The following is a 25785-nucleotide window of genomic DNA, read 5'->3' as shown; positions in this document are numbered from 1 at the left end:
CGAGCAAGAAAACGCAGTTACCTCCTGGATTGGTCGTAGCTCCTCAAGGGCAGTTTTGTGTCTCGAGCCCTATGTGCACAGCAAGCGCTCTAGGACCTGCTGGGCTGAGCCCTGTCCTCCGGGTCACAGCTCGGCGCTGCTGGGGCGTTGCTGCCTCTTGACGCAGCTTCCTCCATTGTCGCCCCCAGAGTGAGGAAGCCGCTCCCCACACAGACGCAGGAGGAGGACTCTCTTCAGATGAGGAGGAGGGGACCAGCTCTCCAGCGGAAGTGGCCAGGATCCTGGCGGCCTCCTGGCCCCAAAACCGAGAGGTAGAGGAGAAGCGGAAGTGCCTCCGGAAGAGCAGGAGGGAGGAGAAGGAGGCAGCTTCCCACCTGTTCCCGTTTGAGAAGCTGTGATGTGAGTGGTCACCTCCTCGGTGGCTCAGCCGTGCCCCAGACCTTGCTCCCGGATAGATCCCTCCTGCGTCCGACAGTCGTGCTGTTGCAGACTCGGGCCCCTTCTCTGCAGGCCCCTCGTTGCCCTCAGTCAGGTCCCGGATGCTGCCTGACGCTGTGGGGGGAGAGCAGGTCAGTGCAGGCCGTCTCAGGGTGACACGGCTGGACCTGCTTTCCCAGGTAACACTTAGTGGTGGCAGAAGACTAGAACAAAGAGCTAAAGTCAGGAAAGAAAAGGAAAGATGATGAGAATTAAAGAAATGTCAGGAAGAGTGGATCAGTGTTAAAACTAGATTTTATCCATTACTGGATACATTTATAAAGCCCTATGCACTGCAGATATTTAGGAGAAATAACTTTTATAACATTTTGAGGAAAAAAATAAAGCATTTCTCTAGAAAGACATGACTCTACGTTTTCTTTCAGATTTTACATCAGATAAGAACACTTGGATGACTGATTTGTATACAGGTCGTGACTACATTAAAGATCAGATCTTGTTTTCCCACAGGCTGGGAACTTACCATTACACACATGAAATTTTTTTCTTTCTATGTTTAATCCAGGAGATATGACTTAATCTTTGACGGGAGCCATTAAAAATTTGAGTCAGTTTTATCCAAGGGAAACAAACAAAACATTTGGGGTGTGACTCATGCAGCAAGAACTGGCAGGCAGGCTCCTGTTGTGAAACACATGGGGGTTGCCATGGAAACCGCCTGGTCTGCGTCACCCCGTCTCTGCAGGAATAACTAGTTCTTCAGGCAGATGGCACCTCCTAGGATGCACCTTGGAAGTGGAGTGAAACCTCAGGTTTTGAAAAGTTACCACTCACCTGCTTCAAATCCTGTAACAAGGGGAAAGAAGTTCAAATTGCAGGGTGGACACTTCGCGGCCACCCACTTCTTCAGGCGCTCGTGGGCTTTATCTCATATCTCCATAGAGAGGCACTGTCCCCGTGTCACAGATGAGGAAGCTGAGGCTCAGGTCACTGCCATGCCTAGCGTCACACAGCTCATCAGCGGCAGATGCGGGATGCCTGTTGTGCCGGGTCCCGCCGGCTCCCTCCCACCTCTGAGAACGATCTGAAGACCGGCAAAGGTGGGAGCCGCTCTTAAGTCCACACAAGCCAGAGTAGGTTTCTAAGTGCTAGAGATATTGAGGTGCCTTCTCAAAAAAAGTGAAACCAATTTTAACCACTGAAAGCAATTTAGAACCTAAGTTCCAAAATTTCATAGGGTTCTTAATAAATTCTATGGCTGAATTCTTTCAGACAAAAATTTCAGACAGAATGCAAAAGATAATGGCAAGTTCCTGTATCAAAAGATATTTAGAAATTTATTTTGAATTTTTATCAAAAATACAAAGATAATACAAGTTTCATCATGATTTCCCAAAGGCTTGAAATATTTTCTTAACATGATTTTGGTCTTTAAGAACACTTGAAATTGGCAGTAATTTAAAATCTGTACCAGAAAAATATTACACAAACCAAACATCAAAGATTTTGTATTTAGCCATCATCTCGTCACTGTGCTTTCCAAAAGCATCTTTAAGAGTTGAGAGATCGAAGAAACTGTTCAATTAACAAGCAACAGTGAACACTTTCAGTCCTTAAACCCAGATAACTCATCGCTGGGGCTGGCTGTTTTGAACATGAAAAATCTCAGTTTATACCACAAATGCCCCAGGACAACGAGAGGTTATTAGCTCTTGAGTTTCAGAAGTTCTAAGCCCTATTCATATTCAGCTACCAAATACTTATTCCACTAAAGCAGCCACTCCCAGCAAAACACAACAATTTCCAAATAGTTGAAAGATAAAGGACACACAAGTCTTTTAAGACATCAGTGTTACAACATACTTTATCTTTCAAAGGGTGTTGAGAATAGTTGGGAAACTTAAACTCTGTGAATTAAATAAGCATGGGTAGATTTGATTTAGGAATAAAGCTGTGGACACTGAACACATAAATCACCCAGAAGCAGCCACTTGAGGCCCAGATGCTAATGTCAAAAGCACACCTGTGATGAACAGAGCCAGGCCAGAGAGCTTTCAAATCTGCAGCCTCTGATGCCTGATTTTGGTTGGTGGGTGGGGTGTCACCACGAAGGAGCCCACTTAGGATAACTGACTAAAAACTCAAAATCATCTTCAAGAAAATCTGGGTTTTGATGCCAGAGGATGAAAGGAAATGCCTTTCTCTCCCGGATAGAGACCCCCATCTCCTCCCAGAGGGAAAACGAGCCTTCTGCTAACACTGGTTTCAAAGCGCCTGAAGCTTTGAAAAGCTGCTCAGGGACCCAGAATACCGACAGGTAACTTTCTCAACCAGGTAAGTAACAGCCCCACTGAACTTTCTGTGCTCTGAACTACCTTCAACTGACAGATGAAAGGGGATTTTTCTGTAACAGTCTGAGACGTAAATCATTCCAGAGGTGTTTGTTTTCTAGATCTGACTTGAAACCGCCCCCTCTTAGCGCAGGTCGGGGAGCTATGTGCAGAGAAATGAAGTGGCAAGAAACAACCAGGCCTGTGGGGGTCCTACACGCCACAAAGATTCTGCCAAATGGTAACATGTGTGCAAAGCCCAGCAAACGTCCACCTTCCTCATCACCACACCCCCTGGTTCTCTTAAGTACCGAATCAAGCTCCATGCACAGAGTGGGTTTGTGGCGCCCCTGCCACCCTGTCCTGGGACGCGGGCACGGCGGTGGCTGTGGTGGAGCCTGACACCGTCCCCAAGTCTGAGTGTCACCACTGCGGCAGACATCAGCTAAGTGAAACACGCGAGTGGCCGCACGGCCCCAAGAGAAGGAAAGGAAACAAGCAGGAGGGCGCGTATCACGCTGCCAGACAGGAGCCGCCTCCTGCCACCAAAGCTGCCCGCTGGCAAGAAGGGGTGCGAAGTGCTAACTGACGGACGCCAACCCGACACCCATGCACACTGCCAAGGCTGCCACCCGAGTGGGGCGCGTGCGGAATCCAAGACCGACGTGGGTTTGGGGGAGGGGATGACCTGGGTCCCGAGGCACAGGCAGTGTCCAGTGGGTGCCGGAGCCCCGGCTCACTCCAGCTTTTTGGCCGGTACCCGTGTCCGAGCAATGATGATGGGCACCAGGGCCAGGCAGCTGATGACAAGCGACCACAGGGGCCGGTAGAAGAGCCAGCCAGCGGCCACGGTCAGCAAGGTCAGCGAGGTGGCCACGCAGAAGGCAAAGGCCTTCAGGCCAATGTTGACCAGGTCTCGGAAGATGGGGAACCAGTCCACTGTGGGGAAGAGAGAGGTAGTGAGGCTTCCCAGGCCCCCCGGCTCTGCTGTTCTCCCCGCCCCGCCATCCAGCAGCCTGTCTGTCTCTGGACCAGGTGGGGAGGAAGAGGAAGTGGTGGCGGGTAATGTGGCCTGAGGGAGGTGGGAGGTCACACGAGGAGGAACCCTGCTGCCGACTGCAGCCCGTCCCAGCCCCAGGGAGGGCGCGTGGTCACGCTCTGAGACCGCGTGCGCTGAGGGCAGAACAGAGACTCTCCGGGGATGGTGGTGAGCACCTGGCTGCCGCCCCTCACAAAGCAGGCTGGGCCACACCCCCTGGGGGGCTTATTGGGCCCCTCAGCCCTTCCTGGAGGGGCCTGTTCGGTCACCCAAGCCGTTACCAGTTACCTGTGCACCCAGCTCCATGGAGGGGCTGAGGGGACTCAATGGGCCCGAGCCACCCACCTCGAGGACCCTGCAGTCTACCGCCCAACGTGATACAGTCTCGGATCCATCAACCCTTGTGGAATTACCCGTCCTTGGCCTCCTGGCCTCTGCAGGCAGGCGTTCCATAGCCATCATCCACTGGGGGGGTCTGCACTCAGTTCCCATGAGCCAGGGGTCTGGTGCCGCTGGGTCTGCACGGCCGGCCCGGGTGTCTGCCACGACGGCAGGGCCCCCACTCGGCCCCCACAAGCACGCGTCACGTTTGGGCACTGACCGTGGGACCATGCGTCGCACCACACCACGCCCACCCTGTAAGGCCGGTACTGCTTTTTTTTTAAACATTTCTTTTTTAAAATTTATTTATTTATTTTTGGCTGCGCTGGGTCTTCGTTGCTGCGCACAGGCTTTCTCTAGTTGCGGCGAGCGGGGGCTACTCTTTGTTGCAGCGCACAGGCTTTGCGGGCTTCTCACTGCGGTGCCTGCTCTTGTTGCAGGGCACGGGCTCTAGGCACACAGGCTTCAGTAGTTGTGGCATGCAGGCTCAGCAGCTGTGGCACATGAGCTCTAGAGCGCAGGCTCAGTAGTTGTGGCGCACGGGCTTAGTTGCTCCGCAGCATAGGCCGGTACTGCTCTTAACCTCAGTTCGCCCACAAGATCACTGAGGCCTGGGAGTTAAACTTACAGCTAGGAGGTGGCATAACCAGGATTTAAACTTAAGACTGTCTGAGTGGGACTTCCCTGGTGGCGCAGTGGTTAAGAATCTGCCTGCCAATGCAGGGGACAAGGGTTCGAGCCCTGGTCCGGGAAGATCCCACATGCCGTGGAGCAACTAAGCCCGTGCACCACAACTACTGAGCCTGCGCTCTAGAGTCCGTGAGCCACAACTCACAGGAGCCTGTGCACCATGAAGCCTGTGCACCTAGAGCCTGTGCTCTGCAACAAGAGAAGCAATGAGAAGCCTGCGCACTGCAGTGAAGAGTAGCCCTGCTTGCAGCAACCAGAGAAAGCCTGTGCACAGCAACGAAGACCCAATGCAGCCAAAAAAAAAAAAAAAAAAAAGACTGTCTGAGTGCAGAACCTCAGGTCTTAGTCTCTGCGCTAAGCCCAGAGAGGACAGCGACCTTGTCCGTACTGTTGGCTGTGTGGCCTCCGGGGCCCGGAGCAGCGTCCTCCGCACAGCAGGCACTCGGAAAGTGCTCATCACAGGAGGGGAGGTGTGAATGGGCGCCCTGCGCTGCAGCTTCCCGAGTCCCTCCCCTGCACTGTGCCTCTGTGCTCTCATGTCTGTTCTGACTCTGGAGGATCAGCCTTCCAGGGTGGAGAGAACCAGTCGGAGAGTCAAAGGAGGGCCCTCTGAGACACACTGGACGATGGTGGAACTGGGCTCTGAGAGGGCAACAGCCTGTCCAAGGTCACAGCGACGATGGACTTGGCGATTGTGCCCAAGATGCGGTTGCCTTTGTGAGCAGAGTTCAGCTGTCCGAGGGCAGCAGCCTTGCTTCCCCTTCCCCTTCCCCTCAGTTTGCCCAGCTGTAGAACAATCTGACAGTGTGCGTGTACCGCAGCTGGAGACGGTGAGCAGGGGACGGGTTTCCGGGCCCAGAGACGGTGGGCAGAACCATCTCACTGGACGGGGCATCCCCCAAGAAGCCCCAGCCTCCCGGAGAGCGGCCAAGGCCCAGCACTCAGTCACCCCGGGCACTCGGTCCTCCTGAGCCAGGCGGGGCCGCTCGGGCAGCTCTGGGGCTCAAGCGGGCCAACCCTGGGCCATGGGCAGCCCAGCACGCTCTCCCTTGCACTCCAGACTTGCCAGCGGCCGTGCCAAGTCTAGCCCAGGATTTGGGGTGGGGGCGAAGCGTAACAGTTCCTGAATGTTTCCTATTTGCCGAACATTTCACAGAACTCTGCAAACTAGGTGTGAGGAAACCGAAGCCAGGCCAGGAAAGGAATCCAGAGCTCTGTTCAGGCCTGGCACGAGCCGGCCAGCCTCCTCAACACGGCTATTCGGTTGTCCGATGAAGGGGTGAAGGGCTGAGGGGATGGGCGGGCAGACGGAGCGGGGGAACCCGCAGCCTCGGGGGTCGGCATCCACCCGGTCTTACCCTGGAAGCATCCTGACCCGCATCCTGCTTCCCCTGCTCTCTCGTCCCAAAGCCTTGGGGGCACAGGATGGGCTGAGTGCACCCCACCAGGCTGGGAGAGCGGCGGTGGCAGAGGCCGAGGAGGCCCTGTCTCTCCCCACGTACCCAGAGTGTACAGGATCCGCGTCATGAGGTTGAGGCCCACGAACATGGCTGCCCAGCCGGCCGCCCGCAGGCCCCACGTCTTCATGGAGTTGCTCTTCTGTTCCCGACGAAACACCTCCTGGAGGACAAGCGGGGAGGGGCCGTCACGTCTCAGCTCTGGGGGGTCACCAGCCTACCCAGTCGGCAGGGCCAGAGCCGAGGGGCCCGGGCTGACCCAGGAGCCACTGCGTTTCTGGACAGACCAGAGGCAGGAAAGGGCACCACCCAGGCCTACGTGCCTTGCCCACCTGGCAGCACAGAGCAGGCAGGTTTGGGCCCTCAGATCACAGCCCGCCTCCTCCAAGAGCCGCCAGCCCACTGTCTCACCAAATAAACCTGACCCTCCTGCCGCAGCAGCGCCTTCCGGGGATCATCTGTCCCACGCGGCGTCGAGCCACGAGCCCCAGCACTCCTCTCTGGGGGGCAGCTCTGAGACCGGGGCCCCACCTGCGGGAGACTGGAGCCCCGGGACAGAGGCCTGGGCTGGGCCTCCTAATTCTAGAAACTCCCTGGGGCCCTGAAAGCTGCCTGAGAGAGGGTGACTCACAGTCGCCAGGCTGGGAGGGGCCAGCCATGCCTTGAGGTTGGTAACTGGCTACTGGGCCGCAGCCTGACCACACCCTCGTCCCAAGCTCAAGAAGAAGGCACAGCCCAGCACCGCCTGGACTGGGGGCCGAAGGGAGGGGCCGAAGGGAGGGGACGACAGCTGAAGGTCCAATAAGCGGGTCAAAAGGTCACAGCTAAGCCCTGCCGCCTGCCCACTACCTTAACCTCCCAAACCCTTATGGGTTGAGAGGGCAGGTTCAGAACGGCTCTCCACGGATACGCTGTGCTCGTCAACAACATACAAGCGCGCTTTCTGCTGAAGAGAAGGACTTCCTGCCTGGAGAGGAGAGGCTAACTTCTAAGGCAGGCCCTGAACTAACGGCACATCTCTGCACCCCTTCTCCTCGGGGCTTGGGTGAGGCGTGACCCCGTTTTGCGGATGGGGTGGGTGCCCTGGTCTCTCCGGAGGCGCTGCCCTCACTCGCCTGGTCCTGGGGCCGCACAGCTCAACCCCTTCACCCCAGCTCACACTCAGCCTTCACGGGCCTCTGCCCACCCCCTCCCTGGGTAGGGCCACCCGGCGTCCTGGCCCCGACAAGGAGGGCCCTGGCCTGCCAGCGCGACTGACTGGCCCCTTCTCTTCACTTGGGACTCAGCAAAACCGTGCCCTGCGGCCCGCTGCCACAGGAGGTTGCCGTCTCCGTGTCTGTGAGCTCAGCGTCTGCCCCTCTCACCAGGCTGCAGGGGCTCTGCCCGCTGCTCCCCGCTTCGGGGACGTGGGCTGCACACACAGGGAGACCTAACCCCTCTACAGCTTTCTCTCGCCTCGGGGCCTGGGTCTGCCTCCGTGGTGGCAGTGTGTGACACGCCACTGGAGGGCAGGGCCCAGGTGCACAGTGGCCACTCACCTCCGCTGAGATGTCCCCGTGGTGCAGAAGCAGCAAGGTGTCCCCGGACTTGGTGGAGTACGGAACCAGCTGGTCACCCCGCTGCCGGGCAATCACGGTGACCTGGTCAGAGAATTCAGGCTTAGAGCTGCGGGGCCACCACCCGCGGGCCCAGCTCCCCTCCTCACCGTGTGCCAACGAGGAAGCAAGCGGGGACACCCACGCCACCCCGAGCCTCTGCCTCCACGTCGGCCCGGGGGACGGCGGCTCCCGCTTTGCTGCTCCATCCGAAGCTCCAGGGAGGACCCCGGGCAGAAGCGTGTGTCAGGGCTGAGCAGGGGCTGGGGGCGGGGTGACGGGGTCAGGAACGCGGGACCGAGTCTCTACAGAGCAGAAGCCGGGGCTGGGGGCAGAGGGGCTGCACGTGATTAGAAGAACCGCATTGGGCCCAGCTGCGAGACCCCCAGCACCGCGCCCTCAGCCTGAGGCCCATGGATGTGCACAGGGCACGTGGTGCACACGGGGTTGGGGGGGGCGCCCATAGCCTTTGCTTGGGCCCCAGCGTCTGCGCCCAGGAAGGCCCCCCTGAGTCAGCCCGGGGAGCTGATTACCACGTGAGCTGGGCCCAGGTCGGGGTCATTGCCGCTCAGCCCTGCGTAGGAAAACGAGACGCGCAGGTCTCCGACCTGGGGTGGAAGAGAAGCAAGTGAGGGAGGCGGGAGCCGTCAGCTGGGCGCACGGCGTGCCCCACTCCCATGACCTCCGCCCTTGCCCAGGTGGCTCCAGCGCCCGGAAAGCCTCTCCCCTCCAACTTCACTGGCCGGGTGTAGCTGTGATTCACCAGAACCGGACCAGAGTCTGACGCTGGGCTCTGAGTCCCGCGCGCTGTCGGGTGCGGGACTCTGGGGCCCTGACCTCTGCCATCTGAGCGCCCAAGCCCGCTGGGTACCTCGGGGTACTTGGGGTTTTCACTGTGGTAGAAATAGTCCCCCCGGCGAATGATGTCCACGTGTGGGTCCTCCAGCTTGGACAGGCTCAGTGGCTTAAAGTTGTCCACTTTGTCGATGAGGCCTGAGAGAAGCGAGCAGTTAGAAACAGTCCTGAGGCCACTGCAGCTCCTGGCTGCAAACCCTCAGCCTGACGGCCTTTCCAAGCACCCTCACAAGCCCAGCCATGCGGCCACCTCCTGGCTCGCCCCCTGGGGACCGCACACACCCGGGGCGTCCACCCACGCTGTCTCCCACCCGGAGTCCCTCCTCTGACTCCATCCTTCTGCAATGCCAGCCCCCTTCAGTCTTCAGCTCCTCCAGGAAAGCTTCCCTGTCCCCTCCTCCCCACCAGAGTGACCACAGCTCTGCAAGGGGCTTAGCCTGGCAGCCACTCCACCTTGGGTCTGGTCATGTGTGTCCAGGCCTGGCTTCCCTGCTGCAGCAACAGCACGAGGCTGGGGCTGGCTGGCATGGCTGGCACCAGCTGAGCACCAGAGCAGACAGCAGACAAGCCAGGCCCTGGCTCACGCAGTCTCTCCCCCGTCCCCCTGGCTATCTGCCATCTAAGTGTCTTCTCTCCCTCCTTCCTGGGTCAGGCGCAGGGACTGAGACCCAGGGACAGAGCCCCAGGAGTTTCTGCGGCCAGTGGTGCCACCCTGTCCCTTGCAAGCCTCTCTTTAGAGTCCCTTCGGGGCCTGTGATGAACCGGACACTCCCGGACACAGGGCTGGGTGACAGTGGGGCTCAGAAGTGGAGTCCTGGGGCCTTATCTGTGCTGCCGGCTCCAGGGCTGCCAAGGAAGGGCTCTCAGCTCTGCCAGGTCAGCCCAATAAGGATGCAGCACCTGGCAGCTGCTCCCTGGTATGGGTTTCAGGAGGGCTTCTACATGGTTCCCCACCTCCTGGGGACACACCTGCCCTCTGGCCTCGGCCCAAAGTATGATGCTGGAAAAGCGCCGGCTGACCCCATGCCCAGGACAGCAGGGGACCCCTTTAAGCATCTGAGGGCTGAGTGCTAGGGCCCCGGCTCCTGGGAGGCGGCCAGGTGGAAGTGCAGGGCCCCGGGTCGATGCTGGCTCATCTAAAGGGGCCTGAGACTCACCCGCCGAGAGGAAAAACCTGCCGATTTGGACGAAGGGGGCTGTTGCGGTGAATGACTCCACGGCCATCGCACTGTGGGAGAGGGGGAGCTGCTGGTGAAGGAGGGCACTGGGCAGGTGCTGCTTGGGTCCCTGTGGGTTGTGCTGGGCAGGGTCCCAACCCAGAGGGCTCCTGCACGTCCAGCCCAGCCCCACAGTCTGGTCTTTACCCCCCTGCCTCAGCCTCTGCCCGGGAGGAGCAGCCTCCTCCGGCCTCCTGTCCCCCAGAGCTTCCTACTCTCTTGCCTGGACCCCTCCAGCGTGTCCCATCCTGCCCCCCAGCCTTCAGATGGCCCTTCCACGGACTTCACACCCTCCTGACCCTTTCCAGCCCGGCTAGCACCCAAACCCCACTGTGCACATTCAAGGCCCTCCCTGGCCCAGCCCAGCGTCACGCCTGTCTGGCCACCCCCATCCCTGCCCGAGCTAACCTTCCTCTGCCGGAACCCCCGCAGGGCCGGGTCGAACACTGCTGCCTCCGGAAAGCCCCTGCTGACTGTCCTCCCACCCACGCCAAACGCTGACGACCCCTCCAGGCACTCAGTCCAGCCTTACACCCGTGACCTGTTTGAGGGGAGGTTGCCTGGGGCCAGGGGTGTCAGGTTTCGCCTCTGTTCTGGTGCCCAGCACAGGACCTGGCCTCGGAAACCTGTCTCACATTTTCATCCGCTCACGAGACAGAAGCAACTCAATTCCATTACTCAGATGAGGAAGCTGAGGCTGGGCACCTGCTAATGGCCGACAAGGCTACGTTCAGGCCTGGGGACCCAGCTCTCACCTGGGGTTTTTGTGGCCAATCTCTCGGTCAAAGTTTCTGCTGTTGACGATTTCTGACCTCCATTCAGTGTCTGTTTCAGGTAGAGGGAACAGTGCAGAAACCACAGTAAACCTCAGGTTTGAGGCCCACTGGCCCCACGTCCTCTTATCCAAGCCTGCGACCACTCAGGAGCCAAAGGGGCGGCTACTGGAGCCTCGCTGGATGGATGGGAGAGCAGGGCTCTGAGGACCAGCACCCAGGGAGCCTGATGCTTGGTGAGGACAGAGACCACAGGTGTGCAGGGAGGTGCCCTGTCCGCCCGCAGGCCCGGGGCCGGGTACTCACTGTAGGAGTATCTCCTCTCTGTCTTCACCTGCCCGTCCTCGGTGTACTCCCTGCAGAGAAAGCACAGGCAGCACCAGAGTCAGCCCATCACTGCTGAGGCATCCCCGTCTCTAAGCATCTCCGGCTGGAAGCAACCTTGGGGCTCCCAGGTCAGACTCCCCACATGGAGCAGGCTTGGTCCACACCAGCCCAGAAACAGGGTGCTCCCTGGCAAACAGCCAGCTCCAGACCTCAAAGGCGCTCACTAGAGAAAAGAGCTTTCTCATCCTGAGCTGAAACCGGCCTCCCCTGGCTTGTGTCCCAGCCCTGCCCTGTGGGCTCAGCTATCTGCCTGCACCCTCTGCTCTGCGACAGCCCTGTGGAGGGCCCTGAGGCTGCCCTGCCCCAGGCTGAGCCACCTGGGCTCCCCGAGTCCCCTCTCCACCCTCACTCTCAGCACGTGTGGTCGATGAGAGCCTGCCTGGGGCTCCTGTTAGATCTGAGAGCAGATGACCCAGGAGCACGCCCCCGCCCCCGCCGCCCCGCACACCATGGAAGAGAAGATGGGACACAACCTGGCCCGGCTCCGTCTGAGCCTGCGCTGGGGCAGCCCTAGACAACTTCCCCGGAAGAGAGCCAACCAAGCCCGCTTTCTCCTCCGAGCCCCTCTGCGGGAGATTCCTGCCGCCTCCACACAAGACCATGAGCCAGTAATTGGGGATAATTCGACATTTCTCTGATAGGAAGATTTTATACTTTACATTTCAGAAGTGTCAAAGTGAGCGCCACCTGCACGTCACCCTAATCCCCGCGCCTCCTTCAGCCCCAGCCAACTCTTCACCCGCCGGCCCCTCACCTGGACTCCTCGGTTTCCACCCATTGGTACATCTCCACGTGCCGCCGCAGCTTCACAGCCGGGAGGTGGACCCCGTAGTTTGGATCAGACAAGAGCTTCAGATAGAATCAAACAAACAAGAAAAATAAAGGACAAGAATGCCCGGCTCAGGGGAAGCTGGGCTGGAGGAGAAACAGGTCCAGAGGGCAGAAGAGCACAGAGAACTCCGCGGCTACTCTCACGGGGACACGAGGGAAGCTGCCCGTCCCGAGTGCTGAACCTGCAAGCCTGTGACGCGAGCCGCGCGCACAGCTCAGGCTGCTCGGCCCAAGGGCGCGGTGCTCATGCAGCAGTGTGTCGGGTGTTCAGACAGAAGACCTGGCACCAGACACACAAACCCATCATCACTGTTAAAGCGCCTCTTTGTGAGGCTCTTGCCTCGGGCCAGAGACTGTGCCGGGAGGGTAGCTACTGTATCCCGCCCAACCTTCAGAACCAGCCCCTGGTCTGTTACAATTATTCTCCCCATTTGACAGAGGAAGACACTGAGACTCAGGAAAGATGGGTCCACACGGCTGCTGAGAGATACAGCAGGAGTCACACCAAGTGTCCCCGTCTCCATCAGACAATATCCTGTGATGTGTCCCGGCCGCCCCGGGTCAGCAACCACCGCCAAGCCTACCTTGGACGTCCGCAGGGCCCCGGGGATGTGCACCAGCCTCCCCTCATTCTCCGGAGCCACACTGTGGATGCTGTCGGGGGTCACCACGAGCGAGAGTCCCTCAGCCAGCAAGGTCGCCACCTTCACTGTGCGGCCCTGTGCACAGCGGGGAGTGAGGGTTTCAACCACTGGACACAGCTGTGCCCTCTGCCCTGGGCAAGAGGAACCCAGGACGTGTGCTCTCCCAGGAAGGCCACCCAGCACCCATCTCAGCACCACCCGTGCCAGAAAGAGCTGCTGCTTCTTCTGCCCTGCACCCCTCCCCCATTTTCCTCTGCCTTCTCTGCCCCTCCCCTCCTGCTTCACTTGGGGCGATCCCACGCCTGTTCAAATCATGTGACCCCGGCCTCGGCAATCACATCCTGTGTCCACTGGCCACAGGCAGCAGTTCAGAGAGAGGACTGAGGCCACTGAGGGATCTCCCTGCGACTTTTGCTAAACTGATTTAGAAAGAGATGGCTCCTCTTTTCCCTGGGGTTGCTAAGCTGCTTGGATGTGACCCTGGAGTTATGGGGCCACCTTTGCCACCACAAAGGAAGAGCCTGCCAAAGAAACATCCACAACAGAGAAAAATGGGCAAGAGACGGAGAAATGGAGATTCCTAGTAACCCAGCATGAATGCCTGGATGCAACCATGCCTGAAACTGATGCTACCCAGGATTGCAGGTGTGTGAACAGAGCCATTCCCCCTCCTGCTTACATCAGTCGTGAGGTGGGTCACAAAAGAAAGAACTCTGATTAATTCAGCTCCCGCCCCCATAAAATCTAGACCCTTATTACCATACCCAGCCTCCGAATTCACAGCCTTTGCTCCCTGATACTGCAGGGACCCTCATTCTGCACAGAGGGACCCCAAACATCATACCTCATTGGTAAAAATTAAGTAGAAGGAGAGCAGGAAGGTCATGAGCCCCACAAACATTCCACCCGAGGTCTCGCTCAGCCGCTCCAGGAAGCCTGGCTGGGACTTGGTTGTAATTTTGACATGTTCTTTCCTGTTACTCATACTGGAATACTGAAAAAAGACATTAAAAAAAAAAAAAGAAAGGAAATTGGTTTTCAAAAAATAAATTGAATTTCACTATTTATTTATACTTTTGTTTTTTTTGGCTGCGTTGGGTCTTCGTTGCTGCGCACGGGCTTTCTCTAGTTGCGGCGAGTGGGGGCTACTCTTCATTGTGGTGCGCGGGCTTCTCAATGCAGTGGCTGCTCTTGTTGTGGAGCATGGGCTCTAGGTGCGTGGGCTTCAGTAGTTGTGGCTCGTGGGCTCAGTAGTTGTGGCTTGTGGGCTGTAGAGCGCAGGCTCACCAGTTGTGGCGCACGGACTTAGTTGCCCCACGGCATGTGGGATCTTCCTGGACCAGGGCTCGAACCCGTGTCCCCTGCATTGGCAGGTGGATTCTTAACCACTGGGCCACCAGGAAGTCCTATTTATACTCAGTTTTTATTGAGTTTTAATTCTATATGTTAAAAATGCACAGACCAAGTGTTTGGTTTTGACAAGTGCATACCCCATGTGTCAAGACACAGAACACATCTATCACCCAGAAAGTTCCTTGTGCCCCTTTCCTGACAGTACTCCCTCTCCACACCGCCCAGAGGTAACAACGATTTGAATCCGTATCACTACGGATTTGTTTTGCCTCTTCTAGAACCTGGTATGAATGGAATCACCACACAGCATCAACTCCTTCTGTCCAGATTCTTGGACTCAGCGTAACGCTTTTGAGGGTCATCTATGTCACGGTATCAGTAGTTTGTTTCTTTTTACGGCCAAGTAGTATTCCACCCACGAGCATATCGCTTCTGTTGATTCACTCACCAGTAGATGGATACCTTGGTTGTTTCCAGTTCCTAGCTATTATCAACAACGCTTCTGTGAACACTCACGTACAAGTTGGTGAAATAACATTTATATTTTAAGGCAGGACACGAAAATTTAAACATAAAATTCTGTGTCTGCTTGGGCCTCTTCTCTCCCTCCCTAACATGCAGTCTGCATCTGCATTACACTGACCAGACCTTCTCAAATATAGGAGCGCCTGCTCGACTATAAAAGCCCATTTTTTTTCCCTTTCTTCTGATGCTAGCAATGTAACTTCTTAAAACAACAGCGTTCTTTCCCAGCCCTGCAGGGGGTCATGATGACTTGCTGCTCGCTTTGTACACGTACCTACTTGGACTATGTATCTTTGGTGAACTTTATGTAGATCAGTATGTCATTTTCATTTACGATCCTTTGTCCCCAAAATGTACATGACTATGCCTTCGACCTCTAGCAGGCGAAACAGTTCTCAGAGCTTCTGAGAGTCTGGGTCTCAGAAGTCCTGGGTCATAATCCTGTTTGGCTCAAATAAAATGCCCTTTTTTCTTTGTCACTGGATTGTTAGTTGAATTTTCATGGACATTTGCTTGGCGTAGGTGGCGGGATATCAGAGACAGACAGCAGAGGACACCTGGAGTCCACCCCAAATGGGTGCTTGGTGCCAGCACAGACCCTTGGAGCCCCACTGCTCCGTATTCCCCAGGCACTTTGGTGGGTTCTCCTGGTACCTGGACAGCACTGCTTTAAATGACATCCTGAGTTTTACTTGAGCTGTTTTTCTTGGGACTTGGAGTCCTAAGGGGGTACTGGAACATCTCCTAGGCAGGGACCTTGGAGGAGCTGTGGAGTGAACGGGGTTCACTGGTCTCTTTTAAAAATTGACTTATATTGGAAAGATTATGTATATACGGTCTGAACAAACTGTTAGTGAAATGAGAGACTGAGCATGCTCAGCTCCGAAGTAAAGGGACACTTGCTCCTTCCAGCCACGAGCCATTCTCAGGCGACTGAGAACCTGGCGGAAGTGTCTGAGGATCAAGTCTCTTAACGTGCACTGGTCGCACAGGAAGTCCCACCACAACCAGAGTAAGTTCTGCTCGCCAGGTGCGCATCATAAAGGCTGATCACCCTGCGCTCTGAGCATCCACGGTGGTTTTAGACTGTCGGAGGGAGAAGCCAAGACGCGTGAGAGTCAAGCTGACCCAAGGGGAAGCCCTTAGGGAGACAGACACACATTCGATCCATCACACCGCCCTCAGAAAGTTGTTCAGATACTATCTGAATTGGGCTGCCAAATTAATAATGGGAAACCGTGCTCAAAGGCCGAATAGCCCCCGGATGGGCAGCCACTCTGGCTGGCTTCATGAAGAAACCGATGCTTTTTTTTTTTTTTTTTTTTTGCGGTACGCGGGCCTCTCACTGTTGTGGCCTCTCCCGTTGCGGAGCACAGGCTCCGGACGCGGAGGCCCAGCGGCCATGGGTCACGGGCCCAGCCTCTCTGCAGCATGTGGGATCTTCCCGGACCGGGGCATGAACCCGTGTCCCCTGCATCGGCAGGCGGACTCTCAACCACTGCGCCACCAGGGAAGCCCAAGAAACCGATGCTTTTGCAAACACTTATCTTAACTCTTAAATGGCCAGGATGGAGCTCTTCTGACATTCCAACACTGTAGAGAAAGCTGGCTTGATAAAACATCTTTTCAAAATTCTGACCCTGAGAGAACAAAAGTATTCCTAGGAGAAAGCCTGAAGTTACAACTCTTCATGTCCCTGAAATGTAAACACCGCCCACATCGCCTGAGTCTACAACCTTGGCTTAATAGACTCTAAAACTGGGAAAAAAACGGAGGTTGGGGGGCGCACAGTGTGTGCAAAGAGGAGGCCATTGTGAAACTCAAGCAGGAAAACCAGGAGACTTCTGTCCGAGTCTGGCTGGATATGTGCATGTCTGCATGTATGTATGATCCGTCTCTAACTCCAAATGGTATTATCAATATTAATTGGTAAAAGAGGTTTACTTAATTGACTTAAAAGTAAATGCATACAAATCAAATATTTCTAAATGTAATTAAACTAGCCCGAATTTTTAAAGGATCACATAGTCTAGGCTTAATCTTTAATGAATGAAAATGAGTCAGAATTGATGGTTTATTAATACAGACATGTCTTTAGAGTCAAACGTTAAGTGTAATACTTTAACTGTACCTAGGTTTACTGAAAGTTAATAAGCTCATGTTATCTCTGGTATAAAAATTTGTCAACCAGAAAATTAACTTGGTATGATAATATTTTCATAAGTAATAAATAAGTTTTGGGGTGAACTCTTTAAGAATAATTTTGTTTTATGGTATGTCTACCTAAAAACAGTTTCTCCAGATTTTTGGTGACTTGAAACTGTAGCGTTCTGCTAAATTAAGTCAAATGATGCGATTCACTGAATGTCTAGATCATTTTCTTAATAAGAAATACTGAAGCATTAATTGCTAAAGAAGTCTATGTTTACCTACTTTGATCTCTTATTACAGAGAGATTAAATATGTTTGAGACTATTAGTAAATATATTCTGTGCTTTGTTGGAAGACTGAACTATAAAGTGGCATACATTTCTAAAAATTAATTTTAAAAAGGGAACCCTGAGAAAAGAGTTTTATGCATGGCCAGGTCTTACTAAGATCAGATTGAATTTAATTAAATGAATGAAATTTAATATTAAAGATGAAATGGTGAAAACTAGAGGTTTTTTTCTGTTAAGAGGACAAAGTTTTCTTGAAATATTGATCTGCTTTTGATAACAGACTGTAAAGTTTCTTTACCTCTTAAGTAATCTGCTGTAACTTTCTGTATTTGCTTTTGAAATCTTTTATTATCACTTTGGTTAAGTGAATAAATATTGTTTCACAGTGACTTATGATTCTACTTAGCCAAACATTTAAAACCTCTTGATATCGTTCACAAACTTCCTCAAATCAAATTCTAAATGAAGTTCTTTTGGCCTCCAGCTAACTTTGGGAAGCTTCAGAAGGCCCCTAAGCAGCTCAAAGAGAAATATTTAAACTAATTAGGCTTATTTGGTATGTTAAATTACATGGGAAACATTGTCAAATGAGTAATGATAAACCTTGTTAGGTTATATTATATGGCTAAATATATTACTATAAATATTCTAGAAATTATATGAAGTTCCTAAAATTTGAAATGTCCTGGTATGTTGTCAGTCACGATTTACAGTATCTTAAAATGTTGTATGCCACAGAAATAGCCAAATTTCCTTGATAACTACACTGTAATCAGGTCTTTAACCATGCTTTTAAGTCTTTTGTCATTTATACACAGTTATGCCTACACGATAACTGATGCTTTTACAAAAATGTTTGTAGATGACTTGCTGTTATGCTCCGAAATTAAATTAGACTCGGTAGCAAAAGGACCTCCTCCTTGTATGAGGGCTATTTCAGCCACGGCTCTCACACAAAGCCACTGAAGAAACAGTAATGGGGTCTCCTTTAACTATTTATGTCCCACACTCGGGTGAGTTTCTTCTAAACTCTCACCACCCTCAGCACTATTCTATAAGCCAGCTAGCTTCCTATGAAGTAGCGTTGCTTTATGCTACCTTGGTTCCATGTAATAACCTTAACCCTGCAACTCTGCTTCCAGCACCACAGGAGGAAAACAACCATGACTGCATTTTGTTAACCAATTATCTTCTTGCTTCCAGGAAGCCCATATAATGCTGATCTAATTTAATTTATAGATGGTCCTACTTAAGGGATGAGCACGGACATGACTGAGCTGGATATGCAGTAACGCCCACAGTAGACATAATTGAAAACTTTTACTTACCAGGAACAAAGTCAGCACAAGCTGAATTAATTGCCTTAACTCTAGCTAAAGACCAGGTAACACATATTTATACTGACAGTCACCATGCCTCTGGAGTGCACATGACTTTGGAATGTTATGGAAACAATGAGGTTTTTAAGCTCTTCAGGACAACCTAATAAAAAAATGGAAAACAGGTTGCAGAGTTGTTGTTATACGACTGCCACAATGGTTAGCAATTATTGAAACCGTAATTTTCAATAATTTTCAGTTTTCACCTTCGCCAGGCATTCCAAATCCGACGGTATGGAAACTAGAGGAAATCAGCTAGCTGATGCTCCCGCCCATGAGGCAGCTTTAAACACTCATCCTATCCAGCCTCCAGAATGGCCACTGCTCTGTTAACCCTGCTAACCCAGTAAAAGATTTCCTTCTACAGGCTCAAGAAATTGCCACTAAAGAAGAGAAACAAATATGGCCACAAAAAGGGGAATTCTGACCCCACCACAGAGATATGGTTTAGACCTGATTGAAAAAAACCCACCTAGTGTCTGGAGCACAACTGCCATCACTCCAGCATGCACCCCCTTTAACTCACTGTGTGCCTGAGAAAACGGTTTCTGGGGAAAACAGTATTCTTGGAAACTTGCCTCCACGGTGGTTCAAGCGAAACATTACATTATTGTCAGGGTCTCACCGAGGCACTTAGAAAACAATCGGTAACAAACTCTTTTTACAGCGAGCTCCCAGAAAACCCTACAGATCATGGATTATAACCTAGTGATTTTGTTTATTGGAAAGGACATCGAATAAATGATTCTTTCCAGCCACAAGGGAAAGAACCTTTCCCGTTATTGTTAACTAATCCATTCTCAGCCAAACCAAAAGACATTAATTCATGGATTCACGTCTCTCATTTTAAAAAGGCCCCTCCACCTAAATGGACTTCGACCCATTTCTAACACCCTGCTTCAACTAAGATGAGCACCACCAAGCTAGGATGAGGGGACAACAGCAGCAGACAGCTGACCCAAGAGTCCAGACCAGGCCTACAAGACCCATCCTACCAGTTCAATTGTACTATTTACCAAATGTCTGTCTGTCAAAATTGACAGTTACTGTTTTACTTCTAGCTGTGCTTTTGCCCCAGTGTTTAAGATGGAAGGAAAATTCCGTAGTACAGCTGTTGCAAAGTATAGCTACTGGAGGCAAATTTAACCGATCGTTGGATCTGTCATCCAACTCTTCAGACAATACAAGGCCGACACAGGCCCTCATTACTCCTGTCATTGACTTTTCAGATGTTCCCAATGTTACCACTTACTTAGATCAACCTCCCTCTGGCCTAACCTTTCAGGTCCAAATTTTCTAATGTACTAATGTGTCCATGCCTTGTCTGACACTACACTACCCTCAGTCCTTAGGGACCAGACACAACTTATGCTAGTACCCACACCCCAGCCACCCCCGCCCCGAGCTCCATCTCTTACTTAACTTACAAATGTCTTGAAGAGGAAAACACAAGGAACTTGTGCCCACAACTCCCCCATGTCAAATACCATACAGACAGCTTTTGGAAAGCCTGCAAGAATGACCATGGTTTAATACCGTGTTAGCAAAACTTCCAATCGATGCGGCTATTCATGAGAGCTCTCTGGGAGGGAACACTTGCATCCCCAGGTTTTATCTTCCTATATGGTATTGGAATTGACACACCTACCCAAGGATGGGCACATAAATGTCTTAACAGCTGGCAGGTAAAAGGCTTATGTTTGTTGGGCATTACGTTACCCCACTGTCTCTACAATGAGGCAGATGAACCTCCTTTCTCTCTCCATGACAGAGTCAAGAGATCCATGTTAGCAGGATATCAAGATATCAGGTGGAAAGTCTTTTGGGAATCTTGAGTCCTAGGGCAGGAATATATGTAAACAGAGATACACTCAGAAATCTATCAGGCACCATTGGTCAAACATCCAAAGAGACTGCAAGCAGCATTGCAGCCCAACAGACATCCCTAAGTTCCTTAGCCCATGTAGTATTAGATAACAGTGCTGCCTTAGAAAACGTATAACCTATAAAATGTTTCCCCATCAGCATACACCTCTATGTTTGTTTACTCTAAAGGATTAATTTACTCAATTCTGAAGTTTCTACGATGGGAAAGTGATGTTGCAAAATCGAATAGCTCTTGATTTTTAACACCACCCTGCAAGGAGAAGCTTGTGCTATAACCCAGGCTAAATGTTGCATTTCCATACAGGATGAGTCCTCTAATACAACTCATTTAACAGCCCACACACCAAGTACAATTTCCGTACTGAAGGATCCCCTTCCTAGTCCAGGTGAAATCTCAGAGAAATGGCTCAACTCTGTGGATTCATGGCTTAAAGCTCTGCTTGTGACTCTGTTATTGTCATTGGCTTTATTGATTTCATTTACAGAGTAATAATCTCTGTGCCTCTTGTATATTCAAAATTCCAGGGACTTCCCTGGTGGCGCAGTGGTTGAGAATCCACCTGCCAATGCAGGGGACACAGGTTCAATCCCTGGTCTGGGAAGGTCCCACATGCCACGGAGCAACTAAGCCCATGCGCCACAACTGCTGAGCCTGCGCTCTAGGGCCCAGGTGCCACAACTACTGAGCCCACGTGCTGCAACTACCAAAGCCTGCATGCCTAGAGCCTGTGCTCCGCAACGAGAAGCCACCACAATGTGAAGCCCGCCCACTGCAACAAAGAGTAGCCCCCGCTCCCCGCGGCTAGAGAAAGCCTGCACGCAGCAACGAAAACCCAACGCAGCCAAAAAAAAAAAAAAGAAAACTCCAACTAAAATAACGATGTCTAACGACTTGACACTATTGATCACATCTGTAGTTCTATATAAGATAATAGGTATGCACAACGCATATGCAGGGTAAAACTGGCATAAGTGCTATTGGACCATTGACCATCAGTCCTTGCGAAGCAGTTCACTAGCCTAACCCCCTAAAACGAAAGAAAGAACCAGGCTATTAAGATCTGTCATCAAGGGACAGGATGCAGGGCAGGTAAGCAACCACCAACCCCATCGAGGGACCAAATATTTGATCACCTAATGTATTCTACCAAAAGATTAATGATCAAAAGGGGGAAAATAATGACATGAAAATGTAAACATAAAATTCTCTCTGTGTGCGTTTGGGCCTCTTCTCTCCCTCCCTAACGTGCAGTCTGCATCTGCATTACACTGACCGGACCTTCTCAAAGACAGGAGCACCTGCTCGACTGTAAAGATTATTTTTTTTCCTTTCTTCTGATGCTAGCAATGCAACTTCTTAAAAGAAGAGCGTTCTTTCCCAGCTCTGCAGGCAGTCATGGTGATTTACTGCTCCTTTGTACGTGCCTACTGGACAATGTGTCTTTGATGAACTTCATATAAAATATCAGTATGTCACTTTGATGTCCGATCCTTTGATTTGAAAATGTACATGACTGTGCCTTTGACTTTTTTTTTAATATGTAAGATACATTTATATAATGATAAGTGCAACGAAGAACATACTACAGGATAATGGGATACAATGATGGGGGTGGGGAGTGGGGTGGCCTGGGGATGGCAGTTGAGACTTGAGTCAGTATACACAGCCTTGGGAGGAGGTTGACTTTTTTTTTTTTTTGGCTGCGTTGGGTCTTCATTGCTACATGGGCTTTCTCTAGTTGCGGCGAGTGGGGGCTACTCTTTGTTGCGGTGCATGGGCTTCTCATTGCGGTGTGTGCCTTTGACTTCTAACATGTGGAACAGCTCTCAGAGCTTCTGAGAGTCTATCTCCTGGGTTATAATCCTGTTTGGCTCAAACAGAATTAACTTTTTTTCTTCTTGACTGTTAATTGAATTTTTGTCAGAGTCTTCATGGAAACATGTGTTTTCATTTCCCCTGGGCATTAGGTACATACCTAGGAGTGGTACTGATGGATCATAAGGAAGATGCATGTTTTTTAAGAAACTAGCAAATTGTTTTACAAACAGGTTGTTAGAGATATATTTCTAATTCAGTTCAACGAATAGTCACTGAGTTTCCTTAGGGCAGTGCCAGGCCTCACAGGGGTGAGAATGTAGGGGTGAGAGGCTTTAGGGCCACTGAGTCAGGGTGACAAACAGTGCCAGACCTTGCTGAGTGCCTGGTGAGAGGGGCAGATCCAGTGCTAAAGGAGTGACCCCTTCCAGCTGGGAGGGTCAATGCAGGCCCCCTGAAGGAGGGGGCATTTTGAGTGGGCTCTCAGAGGCGGACCCTGGGGTGAGGGCATCCCCAGCAGGGGGAACAGTGGCCTCTCTGCTCTGGCTGGGTTGTGGAGGGCATGGGGAGGAGAGGAGGGCAGCTAGGCAGCTCTAGGTGGGTCACGGTAGGCTGTAAACTCCAGAGTCAGTGGGTCAGGCTTTGTCCAGCCGGTAACAAAGCACAGTTTAGCATGTCCGCTGCTGACCCAGAGTGTCATCATCCAAAGCAGGACTCTGGAGCCAGAAGGCTGGGTTTGAATGCAGGCTGTGCTACACAGCAGCTGTGAGACCTTGGGCAAGCGATTTAACCCCTCTGTGCCCGGCACTTCCTCATGGGTAAAATGGGGATAATAATCCAGTACATAGGGTTGTGGTAAGAGCCAGAGGACATAATTATTGGATGCTCAGGGCACAGGGAGCCCCATGCCGGTGCGGGCTGGTAGGAATGCAGTCAGTTTTCTCTATCACTGATACCAAGGCTGGGCTGGGTTGAGCTGACAAAAGCCACAAAGATGTAAGCGGTTCCCAGATGAGCACGCAGGGTAAGCTAGCCCATCCTGGCACTGGGGAGTCAGAGGAGAGTCAAGTCAGTCTCTGCTTAAACGAAGCTGGTGCCATGTTCTCTGACTGTCGCTGAATGCCACCAGCCCAGGCCTGCCAGGGCCCAGATGTCCACTGCGTTCAGAAATGGTCTTGACTTTCCAGGCCATTTGGAAGCATCAGTGGAGCAATTTGCTGCAGGCAGGTAGGTGACCATCAACCATCATCATGATGACAATGGCAAACACTCTACTCTATCACAGGCCAGACACGGACAAGCCCAAGGAGGTGGGCACTATCACGACCCCATTTCGCAGACGGGAAAACAGAGGCTCAGCAGTTACACCACAAGTCCAGATCACACAGCCTCTAAGAGATGGACTTAGGATTCAAATCTGGGCAGACTGGAGGCCACTCTCCTACCACTCTGCTCTGGACTGTGTTCCTTACTCCTTGGGAGCTCGCTGCAGGCAGGCAGGCAAGACAGGAAAAGAAGCCAGTCCCGCTACAGCCAGTGCAGTCCCCAAGTCGATGGCTGGAAGGCCTGGCTTCCTCCTGGGCCTCCCCTCAGCACACAGCTAGGAGCCAACGTCAAGATAAGGGGCTCAAAGATGGCCCCTCAGGCTGGCAAGCGTGCAGAGTGGCATGACACAGCCAGCCCACATTCTGGACCAAATGCCCAGTAAACATGGATGGTCGTGGAGATTTCCTCCCTGCCCACTCCCCTACTCCAGGCTTCGAATCAATGAGCAGTGAGTGGTGGGAACAGGGGTCGACATACAGGCCCTGAAAATCACTTGCTGTGTAACACTGGGTAAGCTGCTCTACCTCTCTGATCCTGTTTACTCATTTATAAAGTGGAGATGGTAACAGTAACTCCATCAATGGACAGATTTTACAGTGATTAATAATCCTGTGGCCTCCCTGCTCCACCCCACCATCTTCAGATCTTTCTTCTTCACGGGGTCTGGTGGCCCCTGTAAATGTGCACCCCACTGCTGGGTGAATCAACAAAGGTTTGGCAGCAGAGGGAACCCTAATTCATCTACATTCCTTGGCAAAGGTCAGGACCCAATGTATCCAAGGTCTCTGCCCACCAGGACTGAAGACAAACTGTTTTCTTTTTTATGTATTCAGTACCTACTATGCCCCAGACACTATGCTAAGCATAGTCTCCCTTAAACTTCACAGTAACTGCTCCCATGAGGAAACAAAAAATCCCAAGAGATTATGGTCACACAGCTACTGAGGAAGAATCTGCATTTTCCCCCATGTCAGCCTGACTCCAAAACCTGCCCCACATCCTCCCATGACCTGCCAAGCTGGCTGTGAGACCCTGGGCAAGTTCCCCATCTGTAAGACATGGTGGTGGCGGTATGGGGGCAGGCCCGTGTCCTGCCACAGCCTGGGTCTCTCCCGGCAGCGGACCCTGCGTCTCACGGACCACCTCTAGGTGCACCATGTAAGGCTTCTCGGCCTCCCAGACAACTCTAATCAGGCTGTGGGAGACACAAGCCCTGGCTTCTCAGGGGGTGTGGGAGGCAGAGAGGACGCTTGGGGACAGAGGAGGTGCCTGAAAAGAGCGGGTAACAGACCAGGGGAGAGTGGCTAGACACTCCACCACAGCAGTAAGGAGGAAGGGAGTGCCTGGGCTGGCAGGGCTGTGAGCTGGCTCCACACACACTTTCACAGAGAAGGAGAGTGTGAATCACCAGCTACCCCCATGCCCAGCACCCTGGCAGGAGGTGCCCCTCTGTTTGTTGAATGAATGTTGGGCTTAAATAGAAAGATTCCTGAGATAAGGCTGGCTGCAGGAAGAAGCAGCCAGCAGCCGTTCCAGGGGCACCACCTTCGGCCAGGGCCTCTGCAACCAAATCCATGCTAGGAGGCCGAGGGTCCGGCCGTAGGGAAATGCCCCCTTCTCTCCGTCGTCCTAACTCCTCCGCTCCCAAACTAGCCCACGCCCCTTTGCAGCATCACAGCCAGCGTTTACATACCCCCCTGGGGCGGGGAGCTCACCGCCCGCCCGGACAGTGCGTCACGGAACAGCTCCGCCCGGGCGGATCGGCTTCGCCACCGCCCCAATGGACTGGCCCCTTCTCTGCGGCCCCGTCCAGCCCTCAAGGTCCTTACATGGGAGAAATTCGAGGGCCCAGGCGAGAACTGGGAACAAAATGAGGAGCTGCGGGGAGCCGGAGCCACACGTCCCCGAGGCCCGGTCCCCGCCACCGCGCGCCCCAAGGAGTCCGGCCGGGCTGGGAGAGACGGATAGACAGCTCGGCAGCCGGAAAGCCCGGATACGGACGCGAGAGGGAGGGGGCCAGCGGGCAGGGAGCCGCGGCGCGCCCGCGGGGAGAGAGGGCCGGGAGACGGGGAGGCCGGGGTGTGGCCGGCGAACCAGGAGACACTCACGTTCGCGGCCATGCCGCGGCCCGGTCGCCGCCCGCCTCGCTCGACTCAGCTCCGAGAGGGGATTACGGCCGCAGCGCGGAGCCCCGCGTCCTCTCGCCTGCCGGAGAGCGGTAAACACCAGGCCGAATCCCAGAGCCCGGGACGCACCACAGTTACCACCCAGCGGGCGCGAGCTTTTGGGCTCTCGCTCGCCGCGCCGCCTCCTGGGAAATGTAGTCCAGGGTCGGGTGCGCTCTCCAACAGTTGCCACCTACCTACCTCACTGATACGCCTGCGCACTGCAAGCAATTCTGGGAAATGTAGTTCCTATTGC

The 25785-nt window shown here is 53.2% G+C and overlaps 2 protein-coding genes across 4 annotated transcripts in view; one reads left to right on the top strand and one right to left on the bottom strand.

Moving 5' to 3' along the window:
* The window catches only part of XPC (XPC complex subunit, DNA damage recognition and repair factor), a 36427-nt gene extending 34780 nt beyond the window's left edge, over positions 1-1647 (top strand). For all 3 annotated transcript variants that reach the window (XM_081247217.1, XM_081247216.1, XM_081247215.1), the window contains exon 16: positions 189-1647. In XM_081247217.1, the coding sequence (XP_081103343.1) occupies positions 189-398 (210 nt within the window). In that variant the 3' untranslated portion in view covers positions 399-1647. The remainder of the gene's footprint in view (positions 1-188) is intronic.
* Positions 1648-1748: 101 nt separating this feature from the next.
* TMEM43 (transmembrane protein 43) lies at positions 1749-25682 on the bottom strand. Its single transcript, XM_081247219.1, has 12 exons — positions 25473-25682; positions 13482-13631; positions 12578-12712; positions 11917-12011; positions 11082-11131; positions 10758-10827; positions 9943-10013; positions 8802-8923; positions 8464-8538; positions 7874-7975; positions 6381-6498; positions 1749-3707 (listed from the first exon to the last, which is right to left on the bottom strand). Exons 1-12 carry the CDS (start codon positions 25482-25484, stop codon positions 3505-3507), a joined length of 1203 nt encoding a protein of 400 aa, XP_081103345.1. The 5' UTR covers positions 25485-25682; the 3' UTR covers positions 1749-3504.
* Between the last annotated feature and the right edge of the window lie 103 nt (positions 25683-25785).

The sequence above is a fragment of the Mesoplodon bidens genome (assembly GCF_964165515.1).
Source record: "Mesoplodon bidens genome assembly, chromosome: 10".
NCBI classification, from domain to species: Eukaryota; Metazoa; Chordata; class Mammalia; order Artiodactyla; family Ziphiidae; genus Mesoplodon; species Mesoplodon bidens.
This window is presented reverse-complemented; position numbering and strand designations above follow the sequence as displayed.

What these genes read in the sequence shown, in the direction of transcription:
- TMEM43 (XM_081247219.1), bottom strand. An exon ending in GGGCCCTGCGGACGTCCAAG is followed by an intron (nt 12,012 to 12,577) that starts GTAGGCTTGGCG and finishes TTCTATCTGAAG; the next exon opens with CTCTTGTCTGATCCAAACTA. An exon ending in ACCTGGGCCCAGCTCACGTG is followed by an intron (nt 7,976 to 8,463) that starts GTAATCAGCTCC and finishes TTCTCTGACCAG; the next exon opens with GTCACCGTGATTGCCCGGCA.